This window comes from Diachasma alloeum, unplaced genomic scaffold, assembly GCF_001412515.2.
Source record: "Diachasma alloeum isolate Michigan unplaced genomic scaffold, Dall2.0 Dall_scaffold_00256, whole genome shotgun sequence".
Taxonomy (NCBI): domain Eukaryota; kingdom Metazoa; phylum Arthropoda; class Insecta; order Hymenoptera; family Braconidae; genus Diachasma; species Diachasma alloeum.
Genome location: NW_021680401.1, coordinates 1,824,731 through 1,852,381, shown reverse-complemented (window position 1 = coordinate 1,852,381; position 27,651 = coordinate 1,824,731). Strand labels below are relative to the sequence as shown.

At 38.2% G+C, this 27,651-nt stretch overlaps 2 protein-coding genes across 2 annotated transcripts; one reads left to right on the top strand and one right to left on the bottom strand.

Annotated features, from left to right (window-relative positions):
• Window positions 1–7,741: 7,741 nt before the first annotated feature.
• On the bottom strand, window positions 7,742–14,827 carry LOC107037582 (multiple epidermal growth factor-like domains protein 10). The gene is made up of 6 exons (XM_015256205.1): window positions 14,715–14,827; window positions 13,287–13,383; window positions 9,951–11,998; window positions 9,049–9,233; window positions 8,136–8,282; window positions 7,742–7,996 (listed from the first exon to the last, which is right to left on the bottom strand). The coding sequence occupies exons 1-6, from the start codon at window positions 14,825–14,827 to the stop codon at window positions 7,911–7,913; spliced, it is 2,676 nt and encodes an 891-aa protein (XP_015111691.1). The 3' UTR covers window positions 7,742–7,910.
• A 6,851-nt stretch (window positions 14,828–21,678) lies between these two features.
• LOC107037557 (mitochondrial sodium/calcium exchanger protein-like) lies at window positions 21,679–27,373 on the top strand. The gene is made up of 9 exons (XM_015256177.1): window positions 21,679–21,732; window positions 21,848–22,065; window positions 22,433–22,758; window positions 23,174–23,254; window positions 23,366–23,485; window positions 23,587–23,922; window positions 24,066–24,181; window positions 25,192–25,345; window positions 27,015–27,373. Exons 1-9 carry the CDS (start codon window positions 21,679–21,681, stop codon window positions 27,371–27,373), a joined length of 1,764 nt encoding a protein of 587 aa, XP_015111663.1.
• Window positions 27,374–27,651: the final 278 nt, after the last annotated feature.

The following is a 27,651-nucleotide window of genomic DNA, read 5'->3' as shown; positions in this document are numbered from 1 at the left end:
AAATTCGGTTTCCGTCTACAATCACTGGCCCTACTAAATTATTTTTCAAAATGGTGGGTGGGTGTCCGCTAATGAATTCAAAGTCGTTCTACCCTTACGGTAAATTCAAAGATTATTGAAAACTGAAAAAAAATTGCAGAAAACCCGATTAGATTCGGAATTCTAATGATTTTCTCAATTTAATTATCGTTTTGGTTTTTCAAAGAAGAAATCTTTAAAAATCACGATTTAACCCAGTGTCTTATGTGAAAATCAACATTTCCATTGTAATCAAAGATTAAAATCTGAATTTTTTTGATTAGATGTGAAAAAATCAAGAATTTTTTTGACACCTCATAAAAAATAATCCACCGTTTTGCAAACAAGAAGAATTTTTCAATGGAATTCCTATAGGTTTCCAATAGAATTTTCTAGCGAATTCGCTAGGTTTTCTATTGAATTTTTCATGTGTGGAGGGCCGAAAGTGGCGCGGGTGTGAGCAAGTGGCACAACAAATTTTCGATGGCTCGCTCGGATTAATCAAATAAGGGAAACGGAGATCCCTATATCGATTACGCAGACAGAAAGTGGGGTTGAACGTAAACCGCGCATACGACGCGCCACGGAATTACTCCCATACCTACTCACATCTACGGCAATTGAATTAAATCGCGTCTACCTAATTGTAGTACGTGAGACGCTCGCACTTGACAATACATCCTACACGAAAAAAAGGGGGCAGATTTTATGGGTCTTACACGTCTCATTCAACCGTTACATTTTGCTGAGGCTTAGAAATGGGAAAAATGAAATGTCCATCCATGAATCTTTCAGTCAAGATTTAGAAAAGTACACAAAAAAAATAATGCCTTATTTTACGATTTCAAATGTATTAAAATAAGATTTTTTAAAGTCTTGGTTTGAAGTGTCAAAGTCTTAAGCTGAAAGTTTTCGAAAGTCTCAATTCGATCTCTTCGGAAAGTCTCAAGCTGAGACTTTGAAAGGTCTTAATTTAAGTTTTTTGAATGTTTCAATCTGAGACTTTCGAAGATCTCAATTTAAGACTTTCACAGACTCAAGTTGATACTTTTGAATGCTTGAAGTTAAGACTTTCGAAACTCAACTTGACAATTTTCTTTCACTCCTCAAGCTCGGTATCGATACCACATATGGACCCACGGCTGAAGGCGTCTCTTTTCAAAATTGACTATTTCCAAAAATAGAACTTTACTAATCTGTGAATTCTAGTGTGAAGACTAATCGCTTGACTTTGATGATTCCTACTTTATATCATTATTGGGCTATTGGAAGTTAATGAATGGCATTGCCACTTATAGCGCGCGGTGAAGTTAGTGTCCAAAGGGCGACGGCCTTGAGGGGTTAAGTGGACTTCTAGAAGTCTCAACTTGAGACTTGGAAGTTTCCATTTGAGACATTTAAAAGATCCAATTTGAGACATTTGAAATTGTTCATTTGAGATTTCTTAGTCTCCATTTGAGATGTTTAAAAGCCGCAATTTGAGACATGCAAGTAACAACTTCCTACATTTAAAAGTCTCAACTTGAGATTTTTAAAAGTTTCAATTTGAAACGTTTGAAAGTCTCCATTTGAGACTTCTAAAAGTCTTCCTTTTAGACGTTTCAAAGTTGCAATTTGAGACATTTGAAAATATCAACTTGAGACTATTAAAAGTTTCAACTTTAGACTTTTGAAAGTTTCAATTTGAGACGTTTATAAGTCACAATTTGAAACTTTCAAAAATATTAACTTGAGACTGTTAAAAGTTTCAACTTGAGACTTGAAAGTTTCAATTCGAGACGCTTAAAAGTCTTTATTCAAGACGTTTAAAAATTACAATTTGAGACTTGAAAATATTAACGTGATACTTTTAAAAGTCTCAACTTGATACACTTGAACGTTTCAATTCGAGACGTTTAAAAGTCACAATTCCAGATTGTTCAAAATATTAACTAGAGACTTTTAAAAGTCTCAACTTGAGATTTTTGAAAGTTTCAATTTGAAACGTTTGAAAGTTTCCATTTGAGACTTCTAAAAGTCTTCCTTTTATATACGTTCAAAAGTTGCAATTTGAGACATTTGAAAATATTAACTTGAGACTATTAAAAGTCTCAACTTTAGACTTTTGAAAGTTTCATTTCGAAACGTGTATAAGTCACAATTTGAGACTTTCAAAAATATTAACTTGAGACTTTTAAAAGTTTCAACTTAAGACTTGAAAGTTTCAATACGAGACGCTTAAAAGTCTTTATTTAAGACGTTTAAAAGTTACAATTTGAGACTTGAAAATATTAACGTGATACTTTTAAAAGTCTGAATTTGATACACTTGAACGTTTCAATTCGAGACGTTTCAAAGTCACAATTCCAGACTGTTTAAAATATCGACTAGAGACTTTTGAAAATGCGAAATTGAAACATTTGAAAATTCCAATTTGAAATGTTCGAACGTGCCAATTTCACTCATATAGGCAGCCGCCTATAGGGCGCCGCTGTAGAATGAGTGAGATACTAAAAAAAGTGACCGCTTAAGGGTTAATTTCACACCAATAAAAAAGCCATCAAAAATACAACAGTTGACATAGATGTCGGGTGGATATAAAATGCAAGCGTACATAAATTGCTCAATATTCATAATAGAGACATTCATGTACGTGCCACAGATGAATACAATTTTTCATGCGGGATGGGCGCACATTTAAAGTAAATGAAGAATCATGTAATTCAGCAATATTTTTCAATTTATGATTTAATGTAAACAGATAACTGGTCGTTGGGGGATCGTCCAACGTGGGTGTAATATTCATTTGAACCTCATCATAATTCACAATGCATAAATAAAAGTTTTAATTAAATCCCGGGGCTTTAGGAACGTATTAATATAAATGATAGTCTCTGGGGAGGATGTTTTAATTTCGATTAAAAGTATTTCCATTTCTAGTTGGGGAAGACTTTCATTTATGTGTTCACTGATATTGAAAGGCTGGGAATTAGTAGAATAGAGAACATTTTGAGGAAAAAATTCCATGGAGAAATTGAAATAATGTAGTAACAATTGAAGTAATAATTATTAAATATATAATATATTTTGAATAATTGAAAGTTGTAGATGGAAATGAGAAGTGAGTTCAATTCTACACGAAACCTTGATTATGATCTATTTATAAAGTCCAAATATGAATAAAATAGAATTGTTTCCAATTTCAGTAGTGCGAGTCAGCCATTGGCGTCCGTCCTCAGACAACACACTGAGAGAAGAAATTAGACAATTTCTGAACATCGTGAATAATTTACAAACACCTTTTCGTCAAAATAGGATTCGAATTTTCAAATACAACAATTACAACAAGACAAAATTACAATCCAAATCCAGTTTTTCTTTTAAGGCCCGGGTGTGTTATCTTTCGAACTCTCGATTGTTTTTCCGCCTTCATAATGTAAAATATATCACGATTTCCATTGGATTTTACGTCCCGCAGGAGTCCCTTACAATTATGATTGTACAATCAAAAAAAGGAAAAGAAAAACTGCACATTTTCAACGAGCGTTTTTAATAAAGATTAAGAAATAAGTCCGATAGAGAGGAAATAGTAAATGGATAATTCATCATGGTAACTAAGGATCTGACAGCCATTGACTACTGTAACAAATGACGACCTAACAGCCATTAGATACATCAAATTATTAATTTGCAATTTCCTCCTTATTGGATTTATTTCCCAATATTATTCCTAAACGCTCGTTGAAAATGTTCAGCTTTTTTTCAACGTTTTTTTGATTGTACAATCATAATTATTGGAGACTCTAGGGCTATGTTAAACCGAATCGCAATTGGAAATCATTTCAGATTATCAAAATAAAAAAAACAACCAAGATCACGTTCGAAAGATAATCCACCCGGGCCTTAAGTCAACCATTTCCAATATTTTTTCATTTTGTCCCATGTCAGAAAAATAATGAAATCAAATTAGCATTTTCTGAAAAAAAAACTCCAAACAAAATTCCGCATGGAAAAAAATTGTGAGGAAAATTCATTTCAAAGGGAAGAATGCGCTGAGGAACGATGGACGAGGACAAAATTTCCGGGAATTTTTCAGCGGGAAAAAAACTCCAGGGGAAAATTCTACATGAAAAAAATTAGTGAGGTGAAAATTTTGCAAGAGAAAAATTGGCCGATGCAAGAATTTCCGGAAATTTTCCAATGGGAAAAAAACTCTGGCCACACGGAGAGAAATATTCAATAAAAATTACGTATATTTTCCGTAATTCCGGAGCGAAATGTGGTGGTAGGAAATTTTACGGAACTGTGCCTGAATTTTTCCGGAGCGTTCCGTAATGTTTAACTGAATCTCCTGCGAAAAAATACGATACCGTCACTTAAATTTTCTGAATCAATTCCGTAATCGGTGAGTGAATTGTGAGTTCCGTAATTTTTACTGAATATTTCTCTCCGTGCGCCTAACAACATTAAAACATGAATAATTTACACGAGCCCATTGCGATTTTTTTGTAATTCAAATGCTTCCCATGGTGACGTGCCAACCACAAGTTGTTTTCAAAACCAAATTCATCACTGGCGAAAACTAAAACTCTTCACTCAACCCCTAAACTTCCATAATGAACATGGTTGGTCACTTGAGGATAGGTTGAAGAGACAGAGAAAACGAGCGGCCACCCCAGTATGAAGCCCAGAATGTCGGTAGAATTGAGATCGAATAGATTCCAGACAGAAGGAGGGGATGAAAAGTGGGGAAAATCCAGCATTTCATGTGAAAATCCGAGTGAAAGAGGGGAGTGAACACGAACGAACATTCTAGCTAACGAGGTGAGCTTGGGTTACTCTAATGAGCATCACAACGGGGTCCCGTAGAAGTATTGTGGCACAGCCACCACAGTGCCGGAGGCCTCGTCAGAGAGAGATTCATGTGCCAAGAGATCCTAGAATTTTTTTTTCTCCCCAAACTCCCAATCCAACCGGAAAACCAGTGCTTCAATGTTCCTGACACATTTCCATTCTTCACTCTCGTCTCTCATTCGTCGTTTCTCATTTTTTCCCCTTTGAACATGCCGCAGGAGAACAATGCATCTGACGGGTTTTGATAAACCTTGTTTGTCATTTGTCTCTCGTTCCTGTTATCCGTCATAATTCGTTGTTTTCATAATTAAAAGGACTTATCTTAGTTTCATTTCAACAGGATAATTTTCTACGGCTGAGTACGTGAGCATTGAGTGAGCTGCAACTACAGTTACCTTATAAGTATATCATCTTTACTTAATTTTAATCATTTGCTGCGAAAAAATTTTTATAAAAAAATCTAACCAATTCTATTGAAAATGTTTATAGAATTCTATTTTTCTATACAACTGTAATGTGTTATTTTCGTTACAAATCATTTCATGGGATTATGTAGACCGTCCCGTGGTTATTCTGTTGTTAATTTGGTCGCCACCAGACTTGAAGTCAAACCTTCCAACAACGAGAGTCATTTGAGTAGCGAAGCGGTAAAACGGTTCAAGTCGATTGAGTCCTCAGCTGAGTTGTTGAGGAATATCTTCGAATCTAAGGGAGATAGCGAAATGCTCGTAATAACCTTTTTTGTAGAGAAAGTTGAGTGCTATAAAAAAGGTTATGAACAAAATTTTGCTATCTCCATTAGATTTCGAGATACATATTGAAAACAGGCCAATAGTCAAAATCGACTTGAACCGCGTTACCGCTTCGCTACCGATTTTTGAGAGTGATTATATTTTATTGACTCATTTTGTATGCATTTTTCGGCGGACTTCGAGGGGCATCGAGGGATTTTTGGCGCTGTCATTTTTCCAGCAGAAACTGATGGAATGTGGGGTATCCACTGGGTCACGTAAAGCTTTGGTAATTGACCGTGAGGATATGGCGCTGAGGCGACAGAATTTTGGACACATGAGATGCGAGTGGACGTCAGAGAGAGAGAGAGACAACACTATTTGGGTCCGGTGATGCCGTTGTATTATAATTTAACATCACTTAATTAATTGAATGTAGTCGGAAGGGCGAAAGGCTAATTTATGAGTCGATGATATAATCAGATTAATAATTTGTAATTTATTTTCGTTGAAATGAGTAATTATTCAACCCATTTTGATAAGGCGCAGGCGTAATTTAGATAGAGCGCAGGCGTGAGTTTCTGGGACCAATGATAATTGAATTCTAATAGCCGTAATGCGGGGACCAATAAGATTTATTACTGTGCAATTAATGGCCGCGCTGATACCTGTAGTAATTCGGGCAATCACTTCTGTTCTGGTGATGAGAGCGGGCGCCGTTTTGGGAAGCCATCAAGCCGTTTTTGGACTTCGGCGTAATTTTTGGATTTTCTGATTCATTAGGATTTTGGGAGATTTATTGGGACGTCTGAGTTATCGCCATGCAACCGGGAGTTCTTTGAGTCTACGAGTTGTTTTCCACGTCCGGGCTCTGGTGAGCGTGGTGGCTAATTAATCTTTGATTTTCTAAGGGCAAAATCTCTGATCATTTCCGTGTCAGACGCATGCTAGAGTATTTGAGTTACTCGCGAGAGACTTTGTATTTGAATCATTTGGTTTTAGTTTTGAGACGAGATCTTGTCCGTCCAATGAATAACTTTCCCTTCGAATCATTATTTTGTTTTTAATTGGCTAAAACTCGTTCACGTTCCTTCGCATTCGTGTCTATTTTTTTAAATGATTCTCTAACGACAGAAAAATATTAACGATCCTATCGTCTGGAAGTCGTCAAGTATTCATGATTGTATAATCAGGCTTTTACCTCTTAGATATTTCAAAGTAGCCCTGAGCAGCCAGTGCGCTGCGTTGGTGGGCAGACTAAGCTTTGGGAAGCTAAGCAGCGCTGCGCGTGGTCCGTAAATGGAACGATAACCAGGCGGGAACACCTCGGAAAGAACCTTCATTCAAACTAAGAAAAAACGGAAGACCATTGTCAATAATAAATACTACGAAACGTAAAAATGGAAAGACAGGATCCGTGAAAACCTCAAGAGTATAGTAATTCCAATAATTATACTCATTAGGCCTTAGATTTTTTTGTTATGACGAGACGAATGCAAGGAAGGGGGATCAGACGAAAGATTTGGATTACAAGTAGTGGAAGAGAAATGAAAGAAATTGAGAAAAAGAAAAACTAGAATGAAAAAATAAAATAAACGTAGAAATGAAACGACTCTTTGGTGGCTTCAGACCGCGGACGAGATAAAGGGAAGAGGTTTTCTTATCTCACTTTCAGGTATCCGACTTTTCCTACTGGCTAGAGCTTCTCTTCGAGAAGTGCCAGTGGCTCGATGCTGGTGTGAGGGCAGCTGGCCCAGTCATGTTGCCTCGATTCATCTCTCTCGTTTTCACTGGGGAATTGGTTGGTAGTATGCCCTGTAAAACTTTTAGCTATCACGCTCCACTAATTAATGCAAAGAATAAGCGGGACCAATTACATCTTCTGTCTCTCTCGGTTTAATTTTCTCAAAGACCGTGGAGTTTTATCCACCGTCGGTAGCCCATATAATTTTGTGGGTAAAAGTAGAAGCGCCAAAGAAGTGTCGAATGTATTAGCATAGGCTTACGTTATTTAAATAAGGGCTTCAGTCTATTTGAACAAATGGAAGGAGTTTAATGCTCTGAAAAATTGGAATTTGGAGGGTTGAAGTAACTCAGTTGATTCAATTTTTCAAACAAGAATTTTTTCGTAATAAATACAATGTAACTCAGCTGAGAAATTGAAAAGGGTATACATATGCAAAGGATAATACCGCAGTTAAAATAAATATACTCGAGTCTGTTACTCCTCTCAGATTGTAAATAATTTCAGTGTCGTTTGCTCTCCAATTTCGTTGAGTAACTCAGACGTAGAACTATCACCGTAAAAATCCACTTCAATTATTCAATTCACAGGTAAGAATACTCTTCACTGCGCATCAACGAATCCGTGGCGTCTGATTGTTCCAACAGGTTGTCACTATTATCCCGGATAGCTAGAAAACACAGGAACGTAGAGAGACAAAAGCATTTCGCATCGTCGTCAAGTTCGTTAAAATCCCCGTCCTGTGATTCATTCTGAGGGAATCGTAGAACACCAAAATCCTCGTTACCATTAAACCAAAATCTACTTACCATTGCAATCCAGTTTTCGGCGTCTTTTTGCTAACAGTAAAACCGCCCCAGTCGTACCGGCAATTGCAATTATGAGGACGATAGTACCGACTATTCCAGAGTAAACGAGATTATCTGAATGTAGATCTGCGGCGTTGCAGGGTAAAGCTGAAAATAATTGAAATTTTGTGATGATGGTGATGTATAAACGGATATTAGCTACACAGTAAAAAATTCTGAGTCAGTTTCGACTGTGAGGACACACCAGAAGGAGTGAAAATAAGTCCACACGGTTTTTTGGTATTGATGTACTGATGTAAATTGACATTCACCAACAAAGTTATAATTTTTTTAATTAATAGTATTAGACAGATGGTGAACATCGGTGACAATTTTAAAATTTTAGAACTTATGGATATAGAGAAATTAAATAAACAAAATCAGTCTTATATACGGCCTCTCATGGAGTTTTGATTAAATTGAACGTTTCAACCCCCTAGGAACTCAAGAAAAATTTGAAAAAATTTGAAAATATGGGGAATGATGTGTTCAATGTGATGGTGACAAAAACAATGGGGTACCGGGGTGAATAAGAGAGATATTTCAACCCGCCGTACCCATTTGATCCCATGTTCTCTCGAGGTTCGTCACGCGAAATAGATGATTTTCCGCATTTATTTTCTCGATGTCTAGTTCCGGTTGCAGGTTTGAAATTTCATCGGATGGATGAATACATATTTCTCCAATGATGGAGGGAAAGAAAAAAATTTTTTTGAATCTTTTTTCAAATTCGCTTGGCACCCTTAAGTAATGAAACTGTTAGAAAAACAAATTGACCTCGAACCGCGCAAATAAATGGAGATCAATGAATACCGCGAAGCTAATACCCTCAGAGCCTAATGAATCCAACAATTTTCCGATAGAGAATACTCACTCGCGCTCATGAAACACACGATCCTGGTGTCATTGCCATATCGTTCATCATCCGATAAAAGACGATAGCAGCCGTTAGTGGAGTCGCTCGGTTCCAGTTCACATTTTTCGCTGCATCTAGGTCCGTGCCAGTTTACGGTCTCAAAACTCCCCCTGGTGTCGTTCGTTTCATTCCTATCAGAAATCCTACGGAAACGAGGCGAGACGCTGGATAATTTTATCGTCCACCAGTCACGGGGGTTTGGTGGATTGTCGTCGTCTTATAGAGAAGAGAAAGAGGAGAAGCTGATGGAGGGAGGCGAGAGAGGCTGCACTATTGCAGAAGAAGCGAATCGATTCTATAGCAGATTTAGTACAGCTAGTACACTACACACGATTCGCTCCGCATGGCTTTATGACTCTCGTAAATACCCCACGCCGTCTTCATTTATTCTTTTCCGAAGGATTGAAGGAAAAAAGAATTAAGGATAGGAGATCAGCATTTCCTCAGCCAACAGTTTCAATGAAATACAATCAGTGTCAAGGAACTGAGAAATGAAGGAAAACCATATCGATTGGATTTTCCATCAGTTTTCCAGACTATTATCAATGGTATTTGATTTAAGCATCAATAAAAATACCCAGACGCGGAGATAAATAATTCAATAGATTTCATTTTCAATGGGCTATTCTCTCCTGCAAGATCAAATAGTGCATTAAATCACAAGGATTTCAAAAGATTACTTGTACAATACTCAGTATCTATACGTTCCATCTATCTACTTTGATTCCACGATAAATTATTTCACTCCTTTCATATCCCCCGAGTGAATTGCTAGGTCATAAAACTTAAATGAAGTAAGCTTCGCCCGTAATCTTTGATTTTTAGGAAAAAACCGAAATAAAAACATGAGAGTTTCTCACCATCGGAGTAAATCCACATCATTCTCGTGAAGGATAATCCCGCAGGATGTCGCGGTTCCACAATTTTTACCACTCCAACCGTAAAAACAGTGACACGTCCGGTTTTCCAAGTCGCAAATCCCATGATCTCCACAGCCACTACCACAAGCATTGACACAGGTACTCACTTGGCCCTCTATATCTGTTCCATTCTCCTTAATAAAACCCTCGTAACACTGGCAGTCATTTGGTGCAATACATTCACCATGACCACAGTCAGGTTCGCAGACAGGAAGACAGAGAGTTGCATTGAAAATGTCCAAGACGTAGCCCTCGTCGCACTTGCAGTTACCAGGAGACTCGCATTTGCCATTAGTGCAACCATCACCACAGTGTGGCTGGCAAAACTCACCATCCCTTTCGTCAACCGCAATGTAACCATCCTTACATCGACACTGGCTAGGTGCCACACAATCACCAAACGTGCAGCGACCGTCGCAATTTGGGCTGCAATCACCTTGATCATTTTTCTGATATCCAGTGAGACAAGTGCATGTATTTGGCGCTGTGCAGGTGGCATTTTGACACTCCACCTCGCAAATGGGCTCACACAAACTCAGAATGGACGGATCGAGTACCACGTCTGGAATTTTGTCAATAAACTTGAAGCCTGCATCGCAGACGCAGTTGTTTGGACCCACACAGGTCCCATTTCTGCATCCGCCGTAGCAAGTTGGAACACATCCTGCATCTTTGCTCATTTCATAACCGTCATTGCAGACACACAGACCAGGTTTAAAGCATGTTCCGTTGTTACACTTATCGCAGATCGGTTCGCACACGTAAGATTGTTGAGGATCAGAACTGAGTTGGTATCCATTGAAACAGGAGCAGGCGTTTGGTTCTTTACAGACACCATTGACGCAGCCTGATGTGCCGCAAACAGGTTCGCAGTTGAAGGAATCATCGGTATCGATATTGTAACCATCATCGCAAATGCATAAGTTTGGAGCAAGGCAGGTTCCATGGATGCAGGGCTTATCACAAACGGGATGACAATCGATTGTGTCAGAAGTTCGATTGGCACTCATTTCGAAACCATGGATACATTCACAGACATTTGGCTTTGTGCAGACAGCATGCATTCCGCAGTGAACCTTGCAATGCGGTGAACAGTACTTCGGACCAAGACTATGAGCTGAAGTGAGCTCCCAACCATCTTCGCAGGAGCAAGTGTCTGGAGCAATACAATCTCCGCGGATTCCACATGGTGGATCACAGATGGGCTCACACCTAACGGAGGTCACTTCGAGGGTGTCATTGTTTCTCTCAAGTACGATATTGTAACCTTTATTACACTGGCATTTGTTGGGCTCAATGCAACTGCCGTTTTCTCCGCAAGATGGGATACAGACTGGCTCGCAATGATGCATGTCTTCATCTACGGGAGAATAACCATCCTTGCATGCACATACATTTGGTGCTACACAATCACTGTGTTCACCACATGTTGGCTCACAAGCGGGTTGACAATCGCTTGAAGATGAAACTGGGTTTCCAATTAGATGGATAGAGTGGGACTCGTAGCCCACCTGGCATTGGCACACGTCTGGCTCAATGCAGGTGCTGTAGGCTCCACAATCAGGGGAGCAAAGTGGCTCACAACTAACTGCAGGAGAACCTGCGCTGTACCTGTCCGTGATGTTCTTCAATTCGTATCCGTCGATACACTCACACTTATTTGTCGTAACACAGTGACTGTGTTTCCCACATCTTGGCTTGCACGATGGTATACATGTGTAATGGTCATTTGACAGTTCATAACCAGCGTCGCAAGTGCAGATCGACGGAGCTGTGCAGATGCCGTTGATGCAGCCATGAATACATTCTGGAATACACGTTTGACCGGAGGAGCTCATCTGAACTCGATATCCAACATCACAGGAACATTTTTGGGGACTTATGCAGAGTCCATGTCCGCAGTCGCCGTCGCAGGTCGGCCTGCAGGTATTGTCCTCCTCGTGGTAGCCACCGCAACACTCGACGGAGGTATACCATTCTGTTTGCCACTGAATCATAGAGGAGAAAATTACAATTTTTTGGTGGAGACATTATTTGTAGTGTGTAGGGGAGACCGGGGCAAAGCGGGGTAGCTAAGACAAAAAGGAGGGTATCAGATAGTGATGTCGCGAGACAGTTTACAAGACATCACGAGACAATATTTTGGAGGGATTATCTCGGTCTCAGTGAACACGGAAATTTTTGGTCTCGTCTCCGTGTTGCGAAAACGCAGTATCGACTCCTCTCGTGATGACTCCGAGTCTATTTACCTCACCTCGGTTTCCAGTTTTTCGCGTTTTTTATACGTAAAAAACCGAGACGAGACAAGCCGAGACAAAAATTAAAATTTTACTTTAAAAAACACGAAAAACTTGAGACCGAAATGAGATAACTTCACTCGGAGTCATCGCGAGAGGAGTAGATACTGCGTATTTCGAGACTGAAACGAGAAAAAGGATTTCGATGTTCATTGAGACGGAGATCATCTCTCCAAAGTTTTGTCTCGCAAAGTGTCTCGCGGCATCACTAGTGTCAGAGCTTCTATCATACTTATATTGCTTTTTAGCAATCGCTATTCACATTCTAAAATTATCAACTCGTGTCTCTAACGTAGGGGAGGGTAGGGCAAAACGGACCCCTTGGGGAAAACGGACCACTGACAGAAAATTGATCATTTTTTTTTGCTTCCGAATGGAGCAAATTCGAGGTCATTTGTGGTTTGAGATGATCAGAAAATCTGATCAAAATGCGGTTCAACGACACTTGTTGTCTTTAAAACCCCTGTCACCGTTACCATCCAAAAAACCCACTTTTAATTCAATATATTCAGTGTTCCTGATTTGAAGGAAAGAAAAAAAAACAAAAATTACCATTTTTATGTCAGTGATCCGTTTGGCCCTAGGGGTCCATTTTGCCCTCCCGATCCGTTTTGCCATACCCTCCCCTATTACAGTTGGAGGCACAGTGGAGTAGTGTCCAAAAACTTTAAAATAATTATAAATGTTGTTTCTTTGCTTTTCGCCTCCGAATCTCCAAAAAACGATCTAAAAACTCTGAAATCGGTAGGGTTTTGATCACAATATCCAATATGACGGCTCATCCCGGTGTTTGAAAGAATTTAAAAAATTTCCAGAGTTCTTCCATTTGAAAAAAAATTTTCTTGAGTGTAATTCGAGTTTTTAAAACTTTTTTTTGACATTTTATTCGTCAACCACTTGAATTTCTGAATTTTTGCCTTTTTTTATGTACCCCACTACGCCCCGGCCACTCCGCTTTGCCCCGGTCTCCCTTAATTACCTCCCATTTGTAGTTCAAACGGGTCATCGTTCGCCAGATGAAGAATACTCGTTTGCGGTACGTTTCTACGTAGGGGACGTATCTCGATGTTCTCCGACTATGAATAAAAATAATCGAGAGGATAATCAGTCATGAAATCTGGTGTACAAATGGTATTGAAATTTAATGAAATATCAAGTGAAATCCTTGGGAATCTATAAAATCTTGAAATCTTTAGATATGTCGGGGAACGCCATGAAATCGTATAAAATATTAAATGACATCTCATGAAGTCTCAGAAACTCACTCGAAATCACCCTCACTCACTCGAGTGTGGAGCTTCGCTTTACGCACTCGAAATTCACTTTACGCATGCTCTTCAACTTTACGCACTCGTGCACAAAAACAACCACATTACCCCCACTACCGTTTCGAAAAGTGAACTCGGCAGGTACCCCTAAAAATAGGATGTGTTACACGTGCGTGTGAAAAGGTGAAACTTTCCGCACTAGTAACACAATATATTATTCACGATGAGTTTGGAAATTCAAGCTTCCATTGAAAAATCATTGGTTGTTCGACATAAGAAAAATAAATTTTTTGAATTTTCAAGACGAATGAGAAATTTACCCTAGCAGAAATTTCGCGGGGCAAAAACATCGCGGCGTGAGTTGGCGCGCGACGTTCAGTGTTATTTGGCTCAATGTCGCAGAATTTCGATCAATTTCTACTAGGGTAGTGAGCGCTTTCATTTGTAATTGAATTCACCCTCACAACATTAAAAATTTAGATGACGCTGTGACTGAAATTTCAAGCAATTTCTAACAGTGTACGTCACTCTACATCTAGCCCGTATCTTTCTCAGAGAAACTGTTGACATTGCTAAAAACTTTCTCAAATCCGGAAATTCTACTCCAGTTGCTTGAAGGAATATGACATTTTTCAAATTTCCCTTGAAACCTTTTGGAACATGAAATTCCATTAAATTCTCCGCAATCCTTCGAAATACTCTGGATCTTTGAGGATTTTTCAGGATTTCATGAAGCCTCTCGAATTCTCAAAAATCGAAATCTTCAAATTTGGCGTACTTTTATTTAAATAATTGATAATCCTCATCAGTTACTTGACTTTGATAATTCCATCTTTCTGCACCGCACTGATAGAAAGGGTTAGTTATTGTTAACAAATGGATTTGATTGGAGACGAGGGTCTACTTGGTCTCACCAAATGTTCATTCGTTAATAGTTAACAAATGCACATTTGAGAAGTGAACTGAAGCTTGAGAAGTTTCACCTGTCGAGTGAACCATTCGTTAACTATTAACGAATATTCATTTGGTCACATTCAACTCTACCATTCGTTAATAGTTAACGAATCTCGTTAGGAATAAATGAATGAGTCTATCAGTGCAGATAATGATTTACGATGGAATATGAATAAATGAACTACCTTTTCCATTCTTTGCAAACCGATGAGCCATCCCAATCTTGCAATTCACCCCGAGTAACGCCGAACACTGAATAAAGCAGAATCACAGATATCACCAAAGTCACAGATCGCATGATTAAATTGCCCGAATTATCACAGCTTTTGGTTTTCCAATCCTTAATTTACCACGATGTTGTTTCAAATGAAAGTTCGGAATAGTTGTGAGAACTTATACTGGGCACATTGACTCAGTTATCTCCTCACTCCCTACCATACAAGACAATTCACAGCCGCTGTATCATTTAAACAGGATGCAGGCAGCTATCTCATGATATTTATGAACTTCTACTTCGCTTTGTTTACACACACTTATGAGGGAATCATAGGAATTTGGTCAACGATTAAGGAATCATCTTCACGGAAAATGATTGCATATTTTTTTTAATACAATCAAACATTGTTTTTTGCTTCCAAATGGAAGCTTTGTATCTGCCAACTTTGACATTTTCTAATTTTGCTCGGAAATGATGTAGAATGTTAGAAAACGTGGAGAAATCATGGTTTTGACAGCATGTCTGTCTGTGTCTGTGACAATTTCGGTTTTGGGTGACTTATTTTTAGAAAAAGCCAAAATAAATGCTGGAATTTTGGCATATGTTGATTAAATATATGCCTACCCCTTCAAACAAGACGATTTACTGTTCACTCTTCATTTGTTTATTGTAATTATACTGCTCCACATATCGGGAAGTAGACGATAAGCCAAACTGGCGGGCGGGGGGGGGGGCATGTAGATATAATTAAAGCAAAATAGAATGAAAATAAGAGAATACATTTATACTAGGGTGGTAGGAGTCGAGGAAATGAGCAAAGACTGCCCGAGGGAACAATGCTGGCTAGCGCTGGGCAATCAGCACAAATGAATAAAAGTTGACAATTTAATAAATGAATAAATAAAATTAAAGAAATTAAGACATGAACAACATGAAGACATGAAGACATAATGAATGATATCTCATTCTCAATAGTTTCATAGCAATAATTACAACAATAGCTCTCTACCGGATAAAATATTCCGGATTCTGATATATTATCCCGGACTCCAGAATATACGATCCCGTATTCCGGAATACAGATATTTTTTTTCCGTGTAACTTAAAGATTTCCCTCAGTCTATTTTTTCCAGGATTCCATTGCTCCGATGCAACAACTTCAAGTTCAACAACAATTATTGAGTATTATAGACCCCAATTTTTTCTGTGAACACAGAGTCATGACAATCACAGAGTTAAAAAAATTTCTACACCGCAGCCTCTTTTGTGGGACAGGTTTACTGAACGTGTACCATGGAAAAGTCGGAATTTTTTCAATTTATTGTGATGATTCGTACCAAAGAATTCCTTTACATGACACTGATTTTTAATAATGAAAAATTCGCGCTTGTACGGCATGAAAGCCGTCGTGTGCATGTGTCCCCACCGGGGTTATTGCGAAAAATGCAATCGTTGTAGAAGGAATGGATGGGGGCAGCTTTATTGTATGGAATGCATTGAAATTCGAAAATTAATTGGAAACTCCCCCTCGGAGGTTCTTTCAATATTCTAGCAATATGAGGCAAGGACGCTTTAGATGATATTGTGTTTTGTTTTCTGCATTTAATAACTTCCCTGTGGGTCTTTCCCCAGACTCATTCTTGGTGTTCTGCGTTCATAAAATGTGTTATCAATAATCCCCCAGTTGCCTTGGACAACGGAAATATAAATGCGAGTTCGAGGTCAGTCATGATGAGTCAATTTCGTGGATATCTCCAGTAGAAGCACTGGAAATAAATTCGAATACAGTACAGTTTAAAAAATTTCTGGCTGAAATTTCTGGGATATTCCTTCACAATTTTCATCAAGTGACTGTTGCGCTGGGACAATTACGGAACAATCCACCTAATCCGCAAGGGAGAATCGTTGTCCGGCATTTTTTGTAGAAATAGAAGAAAAGAAATCTGAAACGTTCAGTGAATTTTCAGGTTCATCACTGAGCAAAGTACGAAATTGTCACGTAATTTTTCCCGAAGAAGTAAAATCTTACAGAAACTTCATGACTTATTATGCCTCCAAAATCAAAAATTCTGGATCGTTCAACAATTTTTAGGAAGCTGGTGAGTTATTTCTGCGTTCCGTTCCGTACAATTTCTAAATTGTTGAGGAAAAATTACCGAATAATTTGAGTGAGTTGATTTGCGACAAAATTATTCTTCAGTACAAGAATGCACGAAGAGAAAAATTCAATAAAAATTGCAAAAAAAAAACGTAAAAATTACGTTTCGAAACGTAACCCGCGAGCAAATTGTACGAGTAAATTGTACGAATCACCACGTAAATTCTACGATTTGTTCCGTAAAAATTAACCACCCTGATTAACCACTCTGATGACTCACCGCTGTGAGGACAACAAGTCGTTCCGTAATTTTTCCCCAACGATTGAGAAATTTCACGGAACGGAACGTAGAAATAACTCATCAGTTTCATAAAAATTGTTGAACGTTCAAGAATTTTTGATTTGGGAGGCCTAATAAGTCGGGAAGTTTCTGGAAGATTTTACTTCCTCGGGAAAAAGTACGTGACAATTTCGTACTTTGTTCGGTGATGAACCAGAAAATTCGCTGAACGTTTCAGATTTCTTCTCTTTCATTCCTTCAAAAATGATCGAAAAACGATTCCCCGTTGCGGATTACGTGAATTGTTCCGCAATTTTTACTGAATATTTCTCTCGCTGTATTTTGAAGCGATGGCTAGAAAAATTAAGCGATTGCAGAAAAATTACTTGTCTCAAGTAAATATGTTTCAAACATTAGAAATTTTTTGCTCAGTGTAAACTGGCCACGAAATTTAAATTTCATTTAACAGTGGAAAGAAGAATTGCTTCTTGCTCCAGGAGAGTTGCATAAAGATTTTCTTCTTGGAGTAGGAAACCCGACAGGGTATTTGGTTAGTCAAAAGAAATTTCCATTGGCGACGCAAAAGGTTCCCTTACTGTAGAAAACAATGGCCTTTACCACCAACTCGTATTAATTACAGAGAGAGTCGCTTTACAGAAATGTAGCTTTTGCATATTCTTGCATTGTACGTCTTCAGGATGTAAGTGACGGTAGTTGGGTGTACCCAGTACTTTATAAAGGTGAAATATAATTCCGTGAATAAGTACGAAGAAAAACAGGAAACCGCTGTACAGTAAACTCCCGTTATAGTTACACTCGTTACAGTCGCATTTCCCCTCCTATTGATTTTTCGTCGCTCGGTCACTTCCCCCACTCTACTGTCCAGAGACCCCGGAGTGAACACTGCCACATCATCTTCGAGGAATCATTGTCTCTCAATTTAAGGAAAGCCGAAAAATAAAATAATTTAAATATCAATTTTCAATCATGAAATTCTGTTCCCTCTAGACTGTCATGGAGAGCGGTTCTAGCTTTGTTCGGATAAGCTGAATTAGATAATGAATCAGAATAAAGAAAATAACAGCAGGATTCCCAATAAAAAAGTGAAAAAAAGAATTAGGGTGAATTTTACAATGAAAACTAGAAGAAGACGCCCATCAAAAAATATATAAAAAATATATATAATATGGTTCCATGTATTTTTCAAATTTATAAAGAGAAATATATAAAATATATGTTTTCTATATTTTTTTACATATATTAGTCTAATGTAGGATATTTTTTTATATATTTTTAAATATATAAATTTTTTCGTGTGGGCACAACCACACGGTCCGATGAAGATACTCTGGAGAGTAAATGAATTCGAGGCAAGAAAATGTCTTTAAGCTGGGGAGCTTTTCAGTTCAGGAACTGCGATTTTGCTGCGTCGATTTATTTATTTTTCTCGTTACATAATAGCAAGATTGAAATAACAGCAAGATTGAACTAAAACTAGGAGACCAAAACCACTTTGATAATGAAAAAAGTTTCTTGATACAAAAATCGTTTGACTATAAAAAGGAAAGTTCATTAAATGCGTATTGAAATGTTAACGTAATGATTCAAATTATTTAATGAAACATTGAATACAATAAAAAGAAAATTAAATCGTTGCTATTTTTATTTTATGGCTCCAGTTCTCAGAAATCTCGTCTCGCGCGAGCGCGTGGTGGGGGTAGCGAAATACATGCCCATTCTCTGAAACCGCTTCCCCTATTCCCCCACGAGTGCGACTATAACGCTAGTCCACTATCCTCATAATATTTGGGTGGAAGAAAATGTCAGGATTTAAATTCATAACTCACTCCCATTATTCAATGAAATAGTCCCTCCTACATTTGGTATTGAACGATTGCCCAATACAAAGTTCACTCGTCCGGAAGATATTTACGATGAGTTTCCCAACCAATTCGGCTTCCGTTAATTTATAAGTCCGATGAAGATACTTTGCAGAGTAAATGAATTCGAGGCAAGAAAATGTCTTTAAGCTGGGGAGCTTCTCAGTTCAGGAACAGCGATTTTGCTGCGTCGATTTATTTATTTCTCTCGTTACATAATAGCAAGATTGAAATAACAGCAAGATTGAACTAAAACTAGGAGACCAAAACCACTTTGATAATGAAAAAAGTTTCTTGATACAAAAATCGTTTGACTATAAAAAGGAAAGTTCATTAAATGCGTATTGAAATGTTAACGTAATGATTCAAATTATTTAATGAAACATTGAATACAATAAAAAGAAAATTAAATCGTTGCTATTTTTATTTTATGGCTCCAGTTCTCAGAAATCTCGTCTCGCGCGAGCGCGTGGTGGGGGTAGCGAAATACATGCCCATTCTCTGAAACCGCTTCCCCTATTCCCCCACGAGTGCGACTATAACGCTAGTCCACTATCCTCATAATATTTGGGTGGAAGAAAATGTCAGGATTTAAATTCATAACTCACTCCCATTATTCAATGAAATAGTCCCTCCTACATTTGGTATTGAACGATTGCCCAATACAAAGTTCACTCGTCCGGAAGATATTTACGATGAGTTTCCCAACCAATTCGGCTTCCGTTAATTTATAAGTCCGATGAAGATACTTTGCAGAGTAAATGAATTCGAGGCAAGAAAATGTCTTTAAGCTGGGGAGCTTCTCAGTTCAGGAACAGCGATTTTGCTGCGTCGATTTATTTATTTCTCTCGTTACATAATAGCAAGATTGAAATAACAGCAAGATTGAACTAAAACTAGGAGACCAAAACCACTTTGATAATGAAAAAAGTTTCTTGATGCAAAAATCGTTTGACTATAAAAAGGAAAGTTCATTAAATGCGTATTGAAATGTTAACGTAATGATTCAAATTATTTAATGAAACATTGAATACAATAAAAAGAAAATTAAATCGTTGCTATTTTTATTTTATGGCTCCAGTTCTCAGAAATCTCGTCTCGCGCGAGCGCGTGGTGGGGGTAGCGAAATACATGCCCATTCTCTGAAACCGCTTCCCCTATTCCCCCACGAGTGCGACTATAACGCTAGTCCACTATCCTCATAATATTTGCGTGAAAGAAAATGTCAGGATTTAAATTCATAACTCACTCCCATTATTCAATGAAATAGTTCCTCCTACATTTGGTATTGAACGATTGCCCAATACAAAGTTCACTCGTCCGGAAGATATTTACGATGAGTTTCCCAACCAATTCGGCTTCCGTTAATTTATAAGTCCGATGAAGATACTCTGGAGAGTAAATGAATTCGAGGCAAGAAAATGTCTTTAAGCTGGGGAGCTTTTCAGTTCAGGAACAGCGATTTTGCTGCGTCAGTTTATTTATTTCTCTCGTTACTATCGTGGCGGGAGAGTCGGCTTGAGGCAGTCCTTGCCTCATTTCCGAGTTGCATAATAGTGCTTCTTCTTCAGTGAGCGGCAGAGTCAGGGGGGATGGATGAGCGCCAGATACTTGAGCACTAATGAGCCTCTCGTTTGCTTTGCGGACGAGAGTGGACAAGTGTTCTGTTCAGTCGCACCTCCGTGGGTGGCAACGACCGGGATGACGAGGGAAGGGGGATAACCCAGTGTCTTGAATGTGTGGACTCCAGGGAGTAGCAACCTCTGGGAGCACTTCAGTGATGCAGCAATGGCAAGGGCGGGTGATGCAGTGATTCAAGAAAATTTGAAGTGTGAGATTGTTTCGTCAGGTGATGAATCATTCATTTCAACACTATTTATTCATGCGCGGAGTTAATGCGCTTCATTTACAAGAGCTGATCATCAGAGATTGAAGAGGATTAAATGTTGATTATACATGAGAAACACTGAACACAAATACAGTTGGCAGACACCTAGGGGGCTTCCTAGATTGTGATGTCACGACCTGATTCACGGAGATAACTTGAGGAGACAAGAATGTCAATTTAAAAACCCCAAGGTTCTTATGTGAAAAACACGAAAAAATCATATCTCCCGTGTGAAATATAGGACAAGTGGGAAATTGATTTCGTCACAATATTGTATATTTTCGCTAATAAATTCGCTATTTGCTTCCGAATGAAATTTCTATGAAGATGTATTTTGAATTGAATTCAATGCTGCATCAACGTTGGCGGTTAATATTGTCCCAATGTTGTCCGAACGTTGGCAGCCAACATTGCCTCAGCACTAACAGCCAACATTGCCTCAATGTTGACAGTCACCATTGCCTCAACACTGACAGCCAACATTACCTCAATGTTGACAGCCAACATTACAATTAGTTATTCGGACACAAAAAATTAAAAAAATTGGGATTTTACGAATGTATTGCTCCCATTCGGCAGTAAAAATTCCAAAAAATGAGGTAGTTTTTTACGCCCCTCATCCCATTGAAAAAAAAATCAGCATTCGTTGCAGTGCAACAAAAATGTGAAACCTCTAACAATGAAACAATCGATAAATTCCCCTCAAACCAACTGAAACTTCACATCGTAATGTAATCATGTGCCACTTCCCAAGCTCACCCCCACTAGTTCCTAGGTCAGGTCGAGATGAATTGGCCAAAGGAAGGTGATCTAAAATACGGCGGTCTACAAATACGAGAGGTGAGTAATGACATTTCACGAGTGAAAAAACGACGAGAAGATTCCATTCCGACAATCGATCAAGATCAGAGTGAATCGACATTTAACCTCAATCCTCTTTTCTCCTGGAAAACAGGATGATTGTTCCTATGTGTGGCAAATCGCAGCTGAAGATAGATGTGAATGGGTCAAGGGAAGTCCCGATTGTGAATCAGATTCCGTGATTCCGTATCCTACTGTACTCTTCTGCACATTTTCCACGGTCTACCCCGCGTTATTTGCCTTGGGAATTGTTGTATTTCTTCTCTGGCTGCTTTACCTATTCCTAATACTTGGAACAGTTGCTGACAACTTGTATGTAAAAGTTATTTGGATTCTTTTATTTTGTTTGCATTTCGCTGTTTTCCTTCCATGTTGCATTTTTTTTTGCTTCAAGTATAACTCAGGGCCATAAAGAGGGCTCCGAGTTTCCGTGATAACTGGGAAAATATCTCACGGAAACTCGAACACTTCACCTGGATAAATATCTCATGCAATTCTTCACAGTTGCTCGTAAAAAGGAGAAAACAAGACTATAACAAAGTTGTGTATTTTCACGGACAGTATCTCCCACAAATTGTTTCATAAAGTTTTCATGTACTTTTAGGGAGTGACAACATTTCACAATCTCCCTGCTATTCACATTCACCAAGCAACGATCCATATCATTTCATTTTGACAGCTTTTGTCCATCACTCTCGGTGATAGCAAATGTTCTCCATCTATCGGAAAACATAGCGGGTGTTACGATTTTGGCGTTTGGAAATGGAGCACCGGATATATTTACATCGCTGGTAGCTGGTGATAAAGAGATGGTGATCATATTCACAGAGTTGATTGGTGCTGGAATTTTTGTCACTGCTGTTATTGCTGGATCTGTGGCTATTGTGTCACCGTTTGCCATATCACCGAAGCCGTTCATGAGAGACTGCCTTTTTTACATTGGCGCTGTTTGCTGGATCGCGTTTATCACCAAGGATGAGACCGTGCATCTTTGGGAAGGACTCAGTTGAGTTGATAAATTCATTACGAAGTACACTGTTGAAAATTTTCGTCTGAATTTTCCGGGCCAAATTACGAAAGTTTTTATCGTGGCCAAGTTCCACTGAAATTTCGGGGAATCTTGTCATTGAAAAGTCAATTATTCCGTTGATTTTCTGTTTAAATGATGTGGAAATCAATGAAATACTTGATTTTTCAGTGAAGCCTCAGTCTCGTACTTTTCAGTTGAAATCGAGTGTAATTCCTCGATTTAATTACGGTGATTAGTAATTACGATGTAAGCGTTTCTCCCATAATTAATTGCTAATATTTCATGCATACACTTTCCGCACACTTCTCCCACCCACATTTCCCCCAAATCTCTCGCTCTAAGCCCCATTAATTCTCCAAAAACCAGAGACCACAAAAAATTCCATTCCAGGTTTTATCTGGATTTACATACTATTCATTGCAACGGTGGTCGGTATGCAGTACTACGACAATCGCGAGGAAAAACGAAAAGGTAAAAACTTGGCCAACAATTCCAAAAAGAATAGTAGCCCTCACCGCATTAGCCACATCAATTGAAAACCTCTCCGAGATTCACCATTTGGTTTGAATTGCTGGGTTAAAGCGAGAATTCCTGGCTTACGAGATCCCGAGATGTTGAAAACATTTTTGGCCTACCAGGAAACAGACACCGAAATGCATCTACCAATGAGGTCAACCGCATTTAGCGTCAAAGCGAAATTGGGTGAAAATCAATTAATAAATTCCACGGAGACCAACTCCAATCAAGCTTCCACCATCGCTATTATCAACTTGCTGATGGAATAACCCAACAATTGTAAACAGATGTGGCAATAGCTGCTGAAATGGCGAGTGCTAGAGCCAGAGGTGAATCCATTGGGATCGATAATCTTACAAGTTCCAGTGGTTCGTCCCAATCACATCGTCCCATGGGTCTCTTCAATGAATTTCTCTACGACTTGAATCCCATAAACCTTCACGATTGGCAAAAGTCAAGTATTCTCGTTCGAGCCCTATTGGCACTACGTGCACCGGCAATGCTTGTTCTTCAACTGTTAGTACCTGTGGTCAATGAGACAGCTATCAATCATGGATGGTCAAAGTTGCTAAACTGCCTGCAACTCTGCATAGCACCAATTGCTGTACTATTCAAGTTGAACGGTAAAGTACATAACTATGGATGAATGGAAGCTGTAAAGTTTCATTATATCTACAAATTGCCAGAACTCAAATTTTAACAGCCATTCTGAAATAATATTTTCAACAATTTTACTGTATATATACGTCCCATTGTTTATCACCAGTTTGGAGAGACAGCTTTGGACCGGTGCCAGTTGTACTCGTTTTCTTTGTTCTCGGCGCTATTCTGGGAATTATTGTTTTTATTATGACGGGGAGAGATACCCCCAAGTATCATGATGTGAGTATTTTAATTTTATTTTTATGGGGAATTGGGGGAGTCGGACTCAATGGGCTTCTTTTTCAATTTAGGGAGACTAGTGTGAGTTTTAAAAGACGCGGGTTAGTGGAGTGAGATTTTTCGTACATTGAAGATCGTTTATATTTGTCTAAATATGAATGACTAGTTTTGGGACACAAACAGTCCTTTCAATTTTCATATGAAATTCAATTATTCATTATCATTCTCCATTTTATCATACGTCGGTTAAATATGAACTTAAAGGCATATTTTTATTTTTCTACATAAATAAAGATTTTATTTTATTATGTAAAATTTTTAAGACTGAAACGGAAAGTAAACTCGCAAATTTGACACCTACACAGCTAATGTTTTTTTTTTTAATATAAAAATTGCATCATTCATGGGAAATATCCTAACAAATGTTTCTGCAGGAATCGAGAATATATTTTAAACACTTTGAGAATCATTTTTCTAGCTATTTTACCTGAACGGTGGAATTTTTTAAATAAAAAAAAACGAAACTAGCAGTGTAGGAATCGAATTTCAAAAAATTACCTCGTAATTACTATTGTATATGTTTTTTTTTTAATTTTGAAGAAGAAAACTTCTGTAGCTTAAAAATTGGAGGCCCCGGCCTATTTTTAGCACTTCAAGCATCTGCGTGGCAAACGAACAATAAACAATTAATTTTTTTGCACCAATTATTCGTTTTTAGACCTATATAATCGATCTTCAATGCATGATAAATCTTACCGCAATAGCCCGCAAATTTTAAAACTCAATTTAAAAATTCACCCCTTAATCCCCTTCTTCATCCAAATTTATATTATATTCGCTTTGGGCGAGTGAAATTATTGAAATACATGAACATTTAATAATCAATGAAAGTTTAATCTTCATAGAATTCGAAATGCGATCGAGAATGCTTCCATTGAAACGACATAATCCCCTTGAAACCCACTTTCCAATTCCCCGATGAATCTATTCCTCCGATTGATAAATTGCAGGCATTCGCGTTTCTGGGTTTTCTCAGTGCCATGCTGGTAGTGTACGTAATCGCCAATGAAGTAATGGCGGTTTTGCAGTGCATCGGTTTTGCCAGTGGAATATCAGATGCCATGCTGGGAATAACGTTACTAGCCTGGGGTAACAGCGTGGGCGGTAAGTGCATCCCCATCACAAACAAAACGAAAACCTCGAGTAAAAGAGGAAATATGAAAAATAAACTCAATGACAAAAGCACCATTAATGTGAAGGGGGAGTATGAGGGAGTAATTAAAAACCCAAAGAGGAGGAAAAACGTTGTATCGTCCAGAGGGATCTCATGCGACAACATCGCATTATTACGCTAAATGGTCTTGCTTTGATCATGAGTTCCTACTGGGGGGTGTATATAAACTCAAACCCCCTAACGAATATGTTGTAATGAAATTTTTTGTGGAATAGAGTAATCGATGAATAGAGTCTAGGGAATCGGTTGGATAAACAAAAGAATTTATGACCAGAAGAATTAATGCACTAATAAGTATTCTCAGGAGCAAAATCTAACTGTACTTGATGTTTTCATATAAATAATAAATTGATAGTAATAAGGGAAAATTCATAATTTCCCGGAAAAATCCGTGGGAACTGTAAATTTCAGCTCAATTATTCGGGAAAAACTGATGAAACATCCGAAAAATTCAGAAAAATCTCTCTGTGATTTCGAGATTGCTCTGAAATTTCTGGGGATTCCTTTAGAATTCCTGGAATTTCGAGAACTTCGAAGAAATTCCTCTAAAATTCAAGGGAATTCTCAATGAATTGAATTCTCAATGTTTTTAAAGTTGAGTTGTATATGATGTTCAATTTTCCCCATGAGTTTAGAAATTCAAGGTTTCAAAAAATCAATTGTTTTTTGAGGATGTATTCCACCCTTTTCACCAAAATTCACATTTTTTTAATTTTTCTGGTAAATTGTTGATCGGATTGACGTGAAAAAATATACCGTTTTTGCGTTTTATCATTACTCAATGGCTCACGAAATTTCATGATCGTGCAATCATTTTCCTGCCTTTTTTCTAAAACTTTTCGGAAATTCACAAAACTTAAAAAAAAATGCAGGAAAATGATTGTACTACCATGAAACGTCGTGAGTCAATCAATAATAAACCGCAAAAACGGTATATTACTTCGCGTCAATCCGATCCATAATTTGCCAGAAAAATAAAAAAAAACGTGAATAGTGGCTGAAAGAGTTGTAGTACACCCTTAACATGAAAAACTCAATTTTGTTGAATTTTCAAGATACATGAGAAATTTAGTGAAAGCTTTCATTTGAAATTGAATTCAACCTCACAACATCGACAATTCAGATGATGCTGTCCTGAAAATTCAAGAATATATTTCCCAGAATTTTCTGGTTTTCTGTTCATTTTCAGGGAAAAATGGAACGTAAATTTACAGTTCTGTTTAATTTTTCCACGACATTCTGATTTTGTAACGACAAGATTTCCTGAAATTTCAATGGAGTTGCAACACGATAAAAATATCCGTAATTTGGCACGGAAAATTCAGACAAAAATTCAGTAGCGAAGTGGTAAACCGGTATAAGTCGATTTTGGCTGTTGACCAGTTTTCAATAAATATCTGGGAATCTAAGGGAAATAGCGAAATTGTTGTCACTTCCTTTTTTGTAGCACTCAATTTGCTCTACAAAAGAGGTTATGACAAAAATTTTTCTATTTCTCTTAGATTTTGAGATATTCATTGAAAACTGGGCAATAGTCAAAATCGACTTATACCGGTTTACCACTTCACTCCTGAATTTTAACAGTGTATCCTTTTCCAGATCTCATCGCAAATGTGGCAATAGCACGTCGTGGCTTTCCTCGCATGGGATACTCCGCTTGCTTCGGTGGACCACTGTTCAACACACTGCTTGGCCTTGGTCTCACATGGACCATTTCAACCCTCGGTAAATCCGATTATCGTACGAAAATCAGAACCAGCGATATGATGCCCGGCTGCTTAGCCTTCCTCCTCTGCACACTAGTCAGCTCTCTCATCTACCTGAATACAGTTGGCTTCAGAGCAAGGAGATCCTACGGCTTTCTCCTCTTCTCCATATACTTCGTCTTCATACTTGTTAACTTTCTCAGTGAGATACACTATATTCATCCTCTTGGTACGGATCATCGGGAAGATTAAACTACCAGAGTTTCACCCCCTCGAGAATTCAAACCCACCCCTGGCATTACATACTGGAAAATCCATCAGGTAATTAAAAGTGCTTCAAACAGGAAATCCGGGAGTTACCGAAGATATTTTCATAGAGCTCTGATTAAACCACAAATGAATTTACCTTTTGTGGGGAGGGTTCGGCTTGACTTCGAGGGCAACCTCGACTTTTACTTTTATTTATTCTTCCGTCTGTTTGGCGAGGGGTGGAGACAACTGAGTCCTTCACGAACAGTCCACTTAATGCC

Bases quoted from the DNA above. Each gene is read 5' to 3' on its own strand.
- LOC107037557 (XM_015256177.1), top strand. From the start codon at position 21,679: ATGAATTGGCCAAAGGAAGGTGATCTAAAATACGGCGGTCTACAAATA. The intron at 21,733-21,847 runs GTGAGTAATGAC...CCTGGAAAACAG, and splicing joins GCGGTCTACAAATACGAGAG to GATGATTGTTCCTATGTGTG. The intron at 23,486-23,586 runs GTGAAAATCAAT...AATTGTAAACAG, and splicing joins TAGCGTCAAAGCGAAATTGG to ATGTGGCAATAGCTGCTGAA.
- LOC107037582 (XM_015256205.1), bottom strand. From the start codon at position 14,827: ATGCGATCTGTGACTTTGGTGATATCTGTGATTCTGCTTTATTCAGTG. The intron at 8,283-9,048 runs GTGAGTATTCTC...AATTATTTTCAG, and splicing joins CGTGTGTTTCATGAGCGCGA to CTTTACCCTGCAACGCCGCA. The intron at 7,997-8,135 runs GTAAGTAGATTT...TGTGTTTTCTAG, and splicing joins CCGAAAACTGGATTGCAATG to CTATCCGGGATAATAGTGAC.